The sequence below is a fragment of the Coffea eugenioides genome, chromosome 9 (genome assembly GCF_003713205.1).
Source record: "Coffea eugenioides isolate CCC68of chromosome 9, Ceug_1.0, whole genome shotgun sequence".
NCBI lineage: Eukaryota > Viridiplantae > Streptophyta > Magnoliopsida > Gentianales > Rubiaceae > Coffea > Coffea eugenioides.
In genome coordinates, this window is record NC_040043.1 from 16,371,530 (window position 1) to 16,387,134 (window position 15,605).

Here is a 15,605-nt window from a genome sequence, read left to right on the forward strand (position 1 = left end):
CGACATTTCGTCCAAAGCCTACCAACTCCAAGTCAATTGACTACCCTCCGCCATGCGAAAAAAAAGACCAGAGTCCAGGTGTTTAGGTAAGAAAAAAATATAATTTTTTTTTTGTTTTGCACGAGAGAGACTAGTTAATTAGCTCAGGGATGGTGAATTTTGGATAAAATGTCGAAAATGTCCTTAGAGAACCGGCGTGCTTTTCTCATGTATTGCCTTCGAGTTAACAGTCAATTTTAGAATGATCCAGATGAAGTGCTTCCTAAAATTTGGCAGCTAATTTGAGACAAAAAATAATTTAATAGATGATACAAAACTTTTCAAAAGTTTAGTAGCCTCCCATGCACTTTATACAATATTTTTTGTCATTTTAATTTAAAAAACAATGAATTACTTTTCAAAAATTTAGTGTTAACCAGTGAAGGAGTACCACATGTTCATTAAACTAATATAGATACTCATCCCCAAAATAACTCTCATTTCCAAGTTCACCTGAAAATAAGAAGAATTTTCCTTCTTTGACTAAAGGGGTACAAACCCAAATTCAATGAGAAGAACTATAAGTTTTCCTTTTGTAAATTTTAGGCGATATAATCCTTCGCTGAGCTTTCAAGTGTCAACAAAAGTAAGGATGTAGTGTACACATATCTTTTTTGCATAAAGATAAAAGTAGCTCTAATCAATATTTTCTTTTTTTCAATAATATTCATTGCATCATAAATTGAAACTTACTTTGAATGTGCCCCATGCTATAGCATGAATTGCTTCTAGTGACTAAATTTCTATCCAAAAAAGGAAAAAAAATGTCATAAAAAGTATCACTTAGCCTCATTACCTAAAGACAAAGAAAACAATAATGATTACTCATTAGTCCCATCTTATCCCGCGTAATCCTTCACTGTCAATGAAGGCCAGCATGAGTAAATCTAACAACAGTTTCACCTAATCCAAAATCAACCAACCAAGCTACATAAAGGCAAAAGTCTTCCACTCAATTCATTATTGTGGGGGCTTGATGATTTCTCTTCATCCTACAAGACAAAACCAACTGGCCAAACCAAGCTTAAACTCTTCTTCAAAAGCAAACAAGACCTCACAGCAAATAATACACAAATGTACAAAGGTAGCAAAACCTACCTTCCTTCCGTAGATTGTCGGCAAAGTTATTTATTTTACATAAAAATTAGAAAATTAAAAAGAAGGATGTCGGTTATGTTTTGCTACTTTGCTTAGCTGTCTAACCAGTTGACGGGACCCTTCACACCTGTGCAGTTTCTCATTGGTCCAGTGGCCATTTTCTCATTCAATTCTGTTATTTTTCTAAGCAATCTTCTCTCATTTATATGAGCCTCTGGTTTTGCCCCGACATATATAGGTAAAAGGGCCGCTAGAGCTTGGAAGAACCAGGCAGGTATTTTCTTGCAAGAGAAAATATATATTACTACACATTGAGGACATTTGGGTTTATTTTTCTTTGAAGATGATAAAGAGAAAATTCAATCGGGCACGTAAATCATCAGGTGAAAATGCCGGAACAACCACGACGTCATCGGATGTGAAAGAGGAGGAGGTAGAGTGGGAGATGAGACCAGGTGGGATGCTGGTGCAGAAAAGAAGTGAGAATTGTTCAGATTTTGCAGCCATGGTTCCACGTTTTCGCGTTAGAGTGGTTTTTGGCGCAATGCGCTATGAGATCTCTATCAGCTCTCAAGCAACATTTGGTAAGTGCAGGAAAATACTCACCAGTATTAATGGTGGATCAATTTTTGTCTATTGATCTGGTTTCTGAGGGTTTGCAGAATTACTTTTGTGCTCATGTTTTATTACAGTTAAAGTTGCTCATGCTCTTGAGACACCTTACCAGCAAGTTAGAAAAAGTTTGGTGAAACAATTGTTAATTTACTTTTGTGAATGTTTTTACTTCCATTATCCAAGTTGTAGAAGTAGTAAAAGTGTAAAAAATGAACATTTTCTTCTTCTGCTTCGTTTTTTTTTTAAAAAAAAAAATAACATAAGGCTCTCACTGACTTATTTTTAGTTCTTCATTTTTTTTGGTAATAATATTTGCAACTTTTATGCTAGGGATATCCCCTTTATTTAATTCTTTTCAAGGGGCATAAACTAATTGAGCTTCTTTGCAGATCAGGATTAGTATAGATGTTACAATTGTTATTTGCTAGAATATAAGGTCCTTTATGCAATTTCCACCTCGTTTTATAAGCTAGAGTGATATATATGCTTAATGGTCCACAAATCTATTTTATGTAAACACCAATAATCTAGTGATTTATGCATATTAGCATAGTTCATTTACTTAACACACAAAGGTTATTAAACTTCAAAATACACAGAGAAAATTTTACTTACTGAAATAAAAAAAAAAGAGTAAATCTAGTATCATTTTTTAATATATGACACATATACAAAAGTTAAATTTTAAATTCAAATTTTATATAATTATTATTTATTCAAATCTAAAATTATATACACTATGAGTGCAAAAAAATTAATTCATAAAATAATGCATGCTAAAATCAAGATAACTTCAAGTCAAGATAAATGAATTGTAAAATTAATAATTTGTGGCTGTGTGTGAAATTGGGTGGCAGGAGAATTGAAGAAGCTCCTTACAGCAGACAGTGGGTTACAACCTGGCGAACAAAGGCTAATATACAGAGGAAAAGAGAGACAAAATGGAGACTATTTGGACAGATGCGGAGTCAAAGACCACTCAAAAGTCATACTAATGGAGGATCCAGAATTTAGAGAGAGGAGGTTGATTGAGATGCGTAGGAATGCGAAGATCCAGGCCGCTCATCGCTTGATTGATGACGTACTCATGGAGGTTGATAAGCTGGCGGAACAGGTGAGCATTTTCGGCAGTTTTCGTAGTTTGACTTATTATTACAAAAAGTAAAAAGACAAAAAGGCTTATTGTTACAAAAAGCACGTTTGCATGAGGCTTAATATTGGCTAGTCTTCGGAAGTTAATTTACTTGAATGGCTATTTTTTTTAATAGGAAAAACTAGGTTTATGTCTCATGCTATGCACGGAAACTATAGACAGTCAAAAATAATATAAATTTTAATATAAAGTATTTAACAGTTGTTACAATTTGTTTGTTGAATTTGAAATCTTTTTAAGATTTGGTAGAACTCTAAATAATAAATAACCTATTTAAAAATGACACTTGGCTTGCTTATCCAAAAGCTTCTCGATGACGTCAACTGGTGAATAGTATAATAGATAAAGTGCTTAATTAGTCCTTCAACTTTTTAATTAGAACGGAGTTAATTTCTAAAATAGGCTAAATAAATAAACCTTTAGTGACTAAGTTAATGAAAATAAAAGAAAATAATAAAAATAAATGTTTAGAGGCTAAATATATTTTACTAAATAATTGAAGGACTAAGTAAGCATTTTTTTTCTGTTTAAATAATTTGAAGAAGAGATTATTGAGTCAGTATCAAACAATCAATTTAGCCTCATAATCATGTGGCTCCCATTAGAATTTTGGGACATCAGTGCCCATATGATATTTTGTGTTACCTTATGCAATAGATTCTTGACATCATGGCATCCACCAACTGAATTTGGTAAGGAGTAAAGGGCATTGTCAGACGGAGTGGGGCATTTGAAAAGGGCGTAATTAATAAGGGAATTCACATTTTACTTAATTTTAAGTTAATCTAATTTTATTTTAATACTTGGATTTATTTTCTACTTATGCTAAACAAAATTATATTTGGCACCTAGGATTTGAAACTCGGCCAAAGAGTTAGGCTCGAGGTAAAGGGAGTTACTTTAGAATAAATTTTATATACATTAAAAGTGTATATACTATTATCATTGGATGGGATATCAGTAATCAATTCAGACGAGATGATTAAAGCTGATATTTCATAAGTATTTTCACTACAAGTACAATTGTTTTGACCATTAAGTTTAGAGAAATACATTTGCAATGCATGAATATAATTGTTAGTTTTTCACTAGAAAAAATTTTAATTTGATCAGTTGCTTATTTATTTATTTATTGCGCACTGGGAAGATGGGCAGCTTGAGCAGGAAAAATTTGACAACCAGTAAAAAAAATGAATATTTGATTTTATCTTTCTAATCTGTTAGTCAAGTAACTAAGAATACCTGATTGGCAAAATCCAGCTATCACAGTGATATATATATTTAACTGTTCCTAGTAGACAGAAAAAATGGCATTTCGAACTTGGATTTTGGAATAAAAATCATGCCAATGATAACACATTCGTTACCTATTTTATTCTTTTGATTAGGTAGCTCTACTGAAACATGATGATCTTTTTGGGTTCATTCCTGTTTATTTATGTCTGCAGGTTTGTGCAATAGAAAAATCAATTACACGTGGGAATAAGGTACCAGAATTACAGATCACTACACTTATTGAGATGTTAATGAGACAAGCTGTCAAGCTTGATATTATTTCTGCAGAAGGAGATGCATGTGAGAAGAAATCTTTGCAGGTAAGATTTACTCTATTCAAATAATAATAATAATAAATTTTTTAAAAAAGAGAGATGGGCTCTATTCTTTGCAATTTATCCCCCAGCAATGTTTAAAAATTTTTATGTTTAAAGAGACGGGATCTATTAAATGAGTAATGCTTCATAAGTTTTTTTTCCCCCTATTTTTAAAAGTGTCAAAATAAGTTCTTTAGAACATTATTGTCAAAATATCGTAATAGGGACAGAAGAAGGATGCAAACTTGACATAAAATGCAATCGACTTTCAACATGGTTCCCAAAAAGGTTAAGTAGAACACCTATAAAAGTTTCCTTGTGAGAAATCAGAAGCAAAATATTTTGCAATTCCAGTGTGACTGTACTTTGTTTTTAAATATAAATATTTAAAACACTTGAACTTAGTCAGATAAGTTAATCTTTCAAAAAAACTATTGAATGAAATTGCAAAAGAAGAAGAGAGAGATATATAATATATATATATATACACACACACATATATATGTATATATATACCATATAAACTATTGAAATAACCTAACAAAATGCACTGAAATTTTAAATAAATTTACGTGCATTTGGAGCTTGAGTATCTAAAAAAAAAAAAAACTATGCGGGTAAATTTATGCTCCAGTTTTAATAGAAAATGGGGCAGGCATCCCTCTATCGACGGAGTTTGCCACTAAAAAAAAAGGGTAACAATTTTAGTCGAATTTCATACCTTTGTGCTCCCCTAGTCTCATAGAATATTAATGTATTTAGTCAAGTAATTGATGTTAAATTGATGGTATATTTGCAGGGAAAGAGAGTGGAGAAGTGTGTTGAAACACTTGATGTGCTCAAGCTCTCGAATGCAAGGATAAAACCTGTTATCGTAACAACCAATTGGGAGACATTTGATCCTCCTCAAGCAATAGCCAAATGGGAACTATTTGATTGATCTTTTAGCCCCTCTATCTTATTAGTCTATTTGGGCCAAATGCTTAGCACCACAGCTAAAAGAGCCAGTGGCCCTCTACGTGTTCCGCATACCTCTACCAAATTGTCAAGAATTGTTCTTACACTACAAATTCATCAACAATATTTTGTTGAAAAGTGGCTATAAAATTAGAGATTCTGTTGACAAGAAAAATGGGATTTAATTGCTGATATTCATATAAAGTTGCAGATGCTGTTGACTACAATAAAATGGGATTTAGTAACTAGAGGTATTGGTAACAGAAGATTAAAATTTGGTCGCCATTAGGCATGGCAACAGAAAATAAGATTATTGCACAGGCGTTGACGGTGGCTCAACTTTCAAAAATTAGAAATTAAGCTTACAAATGTCAGAAATTTCAATTTGTCTAACGTTTGGACCCCCTAAATTTTGTAAAAGTATACTTTCCCCCCAAAAAAATTATAAAAAGTTTCCACTTGCGCGTCTTAAGAGTAAAACAATCGCCGGAGAAAGAAAGGATTTGAAAATTGTGGACTGAATTTTTATATGACTATATTGTACTAAACTTCTTTTGAAAACCAATAATTGAAACTTAAAACTGATATTATTGACTTAAGTGAGGATCGACCCTTAATTATGGGTCCTGGCTTTGTCACTAGTTACTACCAAAATCATTTTCAGCCAAAAAATAATTGATCACTAAAGGCTTTGTTTTTTATAGCACGAGCTATAACGAAATTTGGCATCTATTTGTTGAACATCCTGACTGCTATAACGAAATTTGTTCACCATACGACTAGTTCTTCTACCTGAGCTTGGAAACCAATGAGCAAATTTAGTCGTTAAATTTAAATGATAAAGCAACCAAATTTAATGGCGTTCGATAACTTTTTATAGGAACGTAATTACTACTCTCTAAAAGAAAAAAAATAACTGCTCACAATTACTAAATTTTGGAAACCTTTAGATGGAATTCAGCATTCATATTTAGGATCTTTAGCCCACAGGAAGCTAGAAACATACTCAAAACGCCTATACGCATAACTGGTAGACCTGATTGCTACTTTTGGAGTCATAGCAATAAGGGACAATACACAGTTAGGTCTGCATATGAAGCACTGACAAGAGAGGATAGGCAGTCAAAAACACAAGTGAGTAGAAAGGGAGAAACAAGATGGGCAGGGGGAAGTGATAAAATCTGGAAACAGCTATGGAAAATTAGGATAAAGCATAAGCAAAAACTGTTTTTATGGAAGAGCCTACATCAAGTGTTACCAGGAAGAGAAGCAATTTTTAGGAGAATAGGAAAAGGTGATTTGATCTGCAAGTTGTGTGGAGAAAATAGTGAGACAGTGGAGCATATATTCTTCCAATGTACAAAAGCAAGGATGATATGGCATATGGCTCCATTACAGTGGGACGGACTTAAGGAATATACAAGTGACTTCAGAAGGTGGTGGAGTATGCTAATGGAAGTGAAGGCCAGAAAGGATGGAATGAAACACATAGCACTAATAGTGGATATCCTTTGGCAGATCTGGAAAGCCAGGAATGAAGCAGAATTCGAAGAGAAAGATAGGCATCCAATGGAAGTAATTAGGAAAGCAGTTAAGGAGTGGGAGGAATATCACCAATCCCAACAGGCAGAGCAGCAGATGAGCATCTCATGAGAAACAGAAACAGCACATGCACAGGAGGAAAGGGTGGGGGAAGATGAAAACATGCTGATCATTTGTGTAGATGTGGGGCAACATATCGAAGGGCAGAATATGGGAATTGGCATCACAACAGAAAACATCATGAGCCAGATATGTGCAGCTTGGATTATGAAGGAAAGAAGCACTGGATCAGCTGTGTTGGATAATTTTTTGGCTATACAACTGGCACTATGCAAGATAAAAGAACAAGGCTAGCAGTACATAAAGATCCAAACACCATGCTCTCAGGTTCTAAAACTGTTAAGATGTCAAGCCTCGAGAGATATACGTATAGCAGCTCACCTAGAGTACATAAAAGACCTTAGCTCAATGTTTAGGACATGCTCATTTGATAGTCAGCCTAGTAATATTAATAGACTCAGTGATAAACTGAGTAAGAAAGCAATGCACATTCACTTTGATGAGGAGTTTCTAGACCCTCAATGTCTTAGTACACTTTTGTAAAGTCCAAGTTTGAGCCCTTACTCATATATTGTAATGCTCTCTTATTAGCAATAAATATTGCTATCGTTTCTGGAAAAAAAAAGGAAACCAATTTGTTGTTTCTTTTCCACAATAGCAAACTTTTGGCCTTCAATATTTGCAAAAGTTGCAATTTTTAGTTCCCATTTTAATTTGCCTTTGCAGCCAAAATGAAACTTGGTCATTAAGATGATAAAGCTTTGGCAACCAAGAGGCAGTAACAAAATTGTTCTTCAAAATCAATTACATCGTGGAAAGTTAACTCCTTGTACAATGAGAAATAATGTTTCTTATAACAGGTATATTTGAGAAAATTCAACCTAAGATACATTTAGAAAAATATCCCTATTCCAATATGTCCATTTAATCACAAAATGAAGTCTAAAAGTGTTTACTTAACTACAAGAAAAAGATAAATAAAGAAAAAAAAAATTTCTATTCCAATATGTTCATTTAACCACAAAATGAATAGTCTAAAAATGTTTATTATCTATGTTATGAAATTGACAACTAAACAACTTTGTTGCTCTAAGGTGCATCAAATTTTTAAAGGCAGTAGTGTTTTTCATAAGAAAAAGGGTTGGTTAATTAAAATTAAAATATACCTCCCTTGAAGTTTTACCAAATTATGAATCAATCTCGGATGTCTTTCCAAATTACAAAATGATCCGCCTAATTCACGAAACCATAACAAAGGCAATCCACCGTTAGTCGACAAAAAGAGGTGGGGAATGTACCAAAATGCCCATCAAGCCTAACAGCTTCATCTGCTTTCTCTACCCCAACTCAAACAAATATGATCAGTTCAATTTTGATTGATGAGCCACCATAGATAATTTCTATTCCAGTGCTATCAATTTACCAGGAATGTGTACTATATTTTTTGTATAGAACAACTCTGTACATCAAAATTCCAAGAACGTAACCAAGAGTTTTCAAACACAAGCCTCCATCGTCAATAATAAACCGTTTCTCAACTCCATCAAATAGAAGAGTTTCTACATTTTATCTCAGTGACGAACTCTCATCCTTAGATTCATCCAAAAAAACACTAAAACAAAAAGAAAAAGGAATCATGAACTACAATTATCAACCTATGTAACAAACAAGAACTTTTTTTTTCACAGAAACATTTTGTTTAAAAAAAATTTTCAACAGAGCAAGGGTAGAACTTAAGAAACGAGGAGCAAGTAAAGAAATTTAATCAACTAGATCTTGCAATTTAAAGAACCAAACCAAAATCTACGAGATCTTGAATCTCTTGCTTCTTGAACATGTTGAGTCTGTCTACTTTATTAATTTTTTCATTGATTTCTAACACACACTACTTGATGTGAAAAGAGAGAAAGACAGCCAATGCCACCCTTTTAATTTGTTGAGGTTAATCATCTAGGCTTTGACTTAGTTTGATTAGAAGCAAACAATTCAAGCATGGAGAAATTTAGCAACAACAAGCTTAGAAGAGCGGTAACTCTCTTAGACCTCATACTGCCATCTCTACAAGTACACAAGATGATTCAGTTAACAAAAAACAAGAATATCAAGCCAATTAGTCTACCAAGCACATGGATGAAAGGATAAAATTCTAGGTCCGTTAGTTAACAGAATTTCCAAAAAAAAAAAAAAAAAAAAAAAACAAGAAGAACAACAAGAAGTCAATCAGTCATGAGCCTATTTGAGTTAAAAAGTTATCTCAACTATGTTAAGTAGGATAAAAAGTAGTTAACTCTCGATAGCAAGATTTAATCACTACAAGAAAAAAAGTAATTTAATGGCACTCAAAAATGTCATTAAAACTAACTTTTAAGGGCACTTTAAAGAATTATGGTACTCAAAATGAGTGTGATACATACTGATGCTACTGTCCCTAAATGACATTAGAAAAGTGCCACCAAACAATGATTAAGTGGCATTAAAAAATGTCAGTAAATATTCTTTTATTGACAGTCATAATACCACCAAATATTTCTTCCGCTACGCTTCGTAATGTCATTAAACAATGAAATATTGGCATCAAGATTACCTTTACTAGCATGGCTAATGCCATTGTATGTTAATTTGTTAATGGCTTCAAATGCCACAAAATCATAAATTTTGAGTCTTTCAAATTCAATAATAAGTAATACATTGTGGCATTTTTGGAACTCTATTTAATTTTTGTTTTTTTTTTGTTTAGATTACCTACATTTTTAGATTTTTTTTCAATATTTTTGTTGCTTGCAAAATTGATAGCAAAGCGATAGCTTTTTTTTTTTTTTTTTTTTTTTCCAGAGCAATTACTAGAACTAAAAGGCTTTTTGTACCAATCTGTAGTTCCTGAGAAGAGATCATAATCCTCTTTCATAAGCAACACAAACCATCACATTACACTCAAATCCCAAACCAATAACTAGTCTTTTAGAAACATACAAAACTCACAAACAAATCATATATATGACCACATGCACCACTTTAAGCGAACCAGAGAGAACAAAAAGAAGCCTTCCCATTCAATAAACCAGTTTTAGCACTAATTCTAGCTAATAACATATGATAATTTGATACATAAACATTAATGCAATTTGGCAAAAGAAGCATTATTCCACAATAAAGACCTAAAATTAATCATATTTAGCACAAGACTTTGTGTATGTTATGCGATTTGCATAATTATTTTGTTGGCTGTTTAGGTCTATTTGCCCGTAAAAGCCTGTTAACGGCTGGTAAGATCATATTGGTTCCCCTCACTACTAACCATCCAAGATTCATCAATTGTCAATTAATTAGTCTATGTTAAATAGTTAAAAACACTAAAGTGGTCCTAAGAACTTAACAACCCAATAAGTTGACCATTCCATCCTAAACCAAAAGTGGAATTTGCCAACTGTCCATGTCTCTAGAATCCTTTTGCTAGACAAAGGCGAAATTCAAAGATTTTTTGACTACCTTACTAATTTAACAATTTAATTAACATCATTGAGAAGATTACATATATTCTATTCTACACTTTAAAAATTCTAGTTCGATTTGGAAACAGTTTTAGGGAAATCACAAAAATCGCCCTTTACATTTTTACTCTGTACTTTTTTAATCTTTCAGATTTGAAATACTCCATCTATCCCATTAAGTTTGTCGCACTTTGGAAATTGAACTTCTTATCAACAATAGTTACATAGAAGAGGAACCATGCCAAACTTTCCATTTTATCCTTGTCCATGCTGCCCGTTATACATTTTTCTTCTTTTTTGCCCGTTTTATATTAGAATATAGGAATCAGACTGCCCAATCAGGGTGGTTAGGTTGCTCAACGTCCAGTTCTTCATTTTCAAACATAGGGACAATTTCTTAACTAAAGAGTTCTAATCATTTTTCTGGCAAATGGGAGCACGCATCATCATCAATTGATTGGTACAACTCATGCACATGTGTGATTTTTTCTTGTAAAGTGAAAGTTTTTAGTGGCCTCACATTTTTAAAATAGAACTAAAAATTGGAGAAGCCACTGTTAGTAAATGGAACATTTTAGGAAAAACTAAAAAAGAAAGCATAATACTTTTAATAGGATAGAGGGAGCAAAATATTTTGTATTTTACATTCTAAACCATTGCACTTTGGCACCGAATCACCATTTTTTGTCTTTTTTGGTCCAAAAAGTACAACGATACTTCATTGACTGAGATTTTAAGGACAAAAAAGGAAGCATAATGTAGGTTTTCTTTTGCTCCTTTCATTGTGCTTCTCGTTTTACCCCCCAAATGTGTGTCATTTCGTGCGTCTGTATGCGTTTTTTTTTAATTGAGCGTCTGTATGCTTTTCTACTATAAATAGACCAAAAATGGAGTTTGTGACCAATGTGCATGGGTTTTAATATGTGACGTGACAGGCGCCAAATTTGTGCGATAATAAAAGTCCTACTCAAAAAAATATAAATTTTGTATATAACAATGAATAGGATCGTCTTCACAGAGATTGAAGAGAAATTTACTTCTTTTTAGAGTAAGAATTATGGGGGGAGTGGGGGTTTTGGATAATTTGAAAATAACTAATTAACTAATCATAAAAGCAACTCATGGAAATAAACAGGAATTGAATCAATAACAGACACGACTCTAACCAAAGATACAACTTTTTAGATACGGTTAACACGACTGATCATTGATGCAATAGTAGTTCAATCACTCATTAATTGGTTGCTTATAGCCATTAACAAACACTAACAGCCAAATTTTCCTTTATCGATAATCAAGATACGATCATTAACTATTTCTCTAATAAAAAAATAACCTTAAGTACGATCGTAGGATTTAATTTTTTGATTACATTAAAAACTAGAAAAATCCAAACACACTACGAGAGTTTATTTAAGTTATAGCATATGTTTCCCTAACATAAAACCAGTCATGCTAATTACCACTAGTATCAATCAATCGAATAATTACGGATTTAGCTAGTTAATATGACAGTAGATTATTAGGTTAATTTGAACATCGAGCCCTTAACATTCAAATAACAAAACAATTATACGAAATTAATTCAAAAAAAATGCATGAATATCAGTGAATTAAAAGAAACAATTAAAAATCAATTTGATCTTACCGATGTTTGGCAACTGCATTTTCAAGTTAACATTCGACTAGAAGAGAAAATTAATTGCTCCTCATGGAGAAAAATTCCAGGCAAATTTGAGAAAAATTCTTAGGAGGAAAGTCGACTTATGTGTCTTCTTCGAGAGAGAGACAGAGAGATCGAAATTTTTTTTTTTTTTTTGCCCTCTAAAGAAGCTCTCTTCCTTCCTAACTAATCCCCTATTTTATAGCTATCAAAATAAGGAATAATTCCTCTTAGAAAAAGAAAATCCTAAAAATGGGATTTAATTGCTGATATTCATTTTAAGTTACAGATGCTGTTCACTACAATAAAGTGGGATTTAGTAACTAGTGATATTGGTAACAGAAGATTAAAATTTGGTCGCCAGTAGGCATGGCAATAGAAAATAAGATTGTTGCAAAGGCATTGACAGTGCCTCAACGTTCAAAAATTAGAAATTAAGCTTACAAATGTCAGAAATTTCAATTTGTCTCACGTTTGGACCCCATAAATTTTGTAAAAATCTACTTTCCCCCAAAAAAATTCAACGATTTTCACTAACTCAACAAGTGCCTGCATATTTATGGGCTTTCATCAATGATCACAACATGTCAATTATGCCCAGAAACACTTTGCAACATACACTTCTTTCCTTTTTTTTTTCCTTTTTTTCTGTTGTTTTAGAAACATAAACACATTCAAGTAAACTTCATTTGACAACACTCACTAGTTTCAATTCAGTTCCTTTCATCAACACATTAAGTCTCTATGCAGTAAAATTAAGACAACTCTTTGACACAAGATTGGACAAGAAAGTTTAAAAAGAGGTCTTCGGTGACAATTGTGGCTACTAAACAAAGAAAGGGTTAAACACTCACATATGGCTCACTAATGGTCAACAAAATAAGGGCCAGTCTTTAAGAAAGTCAAAGATAGCTAATCCTATGTCCCCTTGTCATTTTCATGCATAAAATTCATACAAAAATGTGGCATTAACATGCATAACATAGCAAGTTCTAGAATGACAAAACCATGCGCGTTAACCACTGAACAAATAAAAATAGAGCAAAATATAGATGAAGTGCTCATTAATAGGCTCAAAATCTAACAAATTGTTAAAATTTGTCAAGTTCAGCACATTCATCATTCAAATCCATCATCAAGAAAAATAAGATACTTTGCTAGTATAAATTTGCTACTCATACTTGCATCTTGATTGCATACATTCATCATAGCCAAAATGAAAAACTAGCTAAGAAATTCTAGTTAAGAAATTTGGAACAATAAAACATAGTTGTCTAAGTTAGCCCCTCCCCCACACCGTAATCTTACATTGGAATCTTACATTGTCCCCAATGTAAGAAATAAAAAATTTAAAAAAAGAAAGGGGACAACGAAACTTCCCTAAACTTGGAGGAGAGAACATGGCTAAGGATCGGAAGCAAAAGATGGGGTGAATCTAACATGATGAAAGTAGGCCACCAAGTTCTATGCCATCTTAGAAATACGCACCTTGAGTCAAGAAAGACGATCATCCATTTGCCTAATCTGCTCATAGAGACCCCGAAACTCTACGTCCCATAATGACGGTGGTAGCGGTGCAGATGTAGAAGGTCGAGCCTCATCCCCAATAGCACCAACCATCTAAGAAGGACCCCCATGAGGCAGAGTCCGTCAAGAACCCAACGGAGTAAAATGGAACTCACTATTAAGATGCACCACAATTCCTATTTTTACCAAATACACCAAATCCAAAGGCTCTGTGACAGCCCCACCTCACCCTAAGGCGAACCAAAGGGTTCGGCGGACCGCCTACCCAGCTCTCGCCAAGACTACGAAGTCGAATCATACAAACTCGATGTAGCGCACAAACGAATCCCCAAAAGAATAATAAGACGGTTATACGCAACTCAGAATGTTTCGGAATACATTGGCGCGCTTACACAAAGTAAAATCGTGAAACAGAAAACAAATCGAAACGGAAAGTGAATAGTGCCTGTCCGATCATCCAATGGTTACAGTAGCATCTCAACAAACGCAAAGGTACCAGCTCAGAGGACTACACTTAATGTACATGATAAAACACTCATATACATTTATTGAAAATTTTACAATTAAAAGCGTGACACTTAATTAAAAAACAATTAGGGTTTTGATTACACAAGAACTACCAAAAGAACGTTTACACTAGCTCCACCCTTTTCTCAAAATCACGATTGGAAATGTGGTTCCCTGTAAGGAAAACAAAGGTAACGGGAAGGGGGTGAGCTTACGCTCAATGAGGTACCAAAACAAAAGCAAGTAAGAATCAGGGAACTCCATATTTAATTAGTTACATACGCAAATCAAATAAAGAAATGAACAACACCATAGATAGAAAGGATACGAGTGGTTCTCAGGAGCCAAATTCCCATTTGCTTCACCGAAACTTGATCAAATAATAGTTGACACTCCGTCAACTTCCAAATAAAGTAACCAATCCAGTCCAGTAGAGCACCACTTTACACCAAAATCCCAATCACCACACATACCCCTTACCGGGCCCGAACATCTCAACAGAACAGAAGTGGTAATACTCGAGTATACCGGAATCAAGGGTCTCAATACCCAAAGATTCCTGAAACAGACTACTGTGGTTCGTTATCTAATCGACCAGGCCCTTGTCGGCTCGACTCGAATAACTTGCCACAGGTGTTGAGCTCAAAGGTCACAGAAAGGTCGTTGGATACCAGCCTCCAAACGACGTCCGAACAGACTCAAATACAGATAACAGATTACACATAGTCAAGAGGCATACAGACAGACAAGAGAACGAGTGTGATAAAGTACACCCTCGTCTCAAGCAGAATAAACATATAGTACAGTCATTCAAATCACAGATTGCAAGGCAGAAATTAAGTTAAGCAACAAATGAGGGGAGTGGTACACTCACCTATTAAGGCGAAATAACGTCCAGAATATCTTTCCGGGTAACACTTTCAATTACCGATGAACCCTAAGGTTAATCAAGAGAAAATATTATAGTTCCTCCAGCAAAAGTTAGGTGAATCGAAGACAATTCAAATACTACTAGTATTTTGGACATGTGATTTTGGAAGTGAAAAGAGTACATTTAAACTAAAGGACGTGAGTAAAATATTTGAAAAACTCATACTCGCTCGTAAAACTTTGAAATATCCATTTGAGTCGAAGAAATGAAGAAAACGTATTTCTATTAGTCGTAAATTTCATTTTTTTCCAAGTGTACAAGTTTCGGCCAGATTCGACCTTATATACCTCGATAAAAGAGGACGCAAATATCCTAGATGGTTCATATGGTATTTGCTCTCAAATCATTACCTAATCCTCGAGTGTAAATTCGGGCAGCACGCCCTTTGTATTTACCTATTTTTCTAGCCACTTATGGTTTCATTATTTTTCTC

At 33.7% G+C, this 15,605-nt stretch overlaps 1 protein-coding gene across 1 annotated transcript; it reads left to right on the plus strand.

Annotated features, from left to right (window-relative positions):
* The first annotated feature begins 1,361 nt into the window (after positions 1-1,361).
* LOC113782969 (BAG family molecular chaperone regulator 2-like) lies at positions 1,362-5,629 on the plus strand. Its single transcript, XM_027328958.1, has 5 exons — positions 1,362-1,411; positions 1,521-1,721; positions 2,610-2,866; positions 4,354-4,500; positions 5,297-5,629. The coding sequence occupies exons 2-5, from the start codon at positions 1,583-1,585 to the stop codon at positions 5,435-5,437; spliced, it is 684 nt and encodes a 227-aa protein (XP_027184759.1). The 5' UTR covers positions 1,362-1,411; positions 1,521-1,582; the 3' UTR covers positions 5,438-5,629.
* The last annotated feature ends 9,976 nt before the right edge of the window (positions 5,630-15,605 follow it).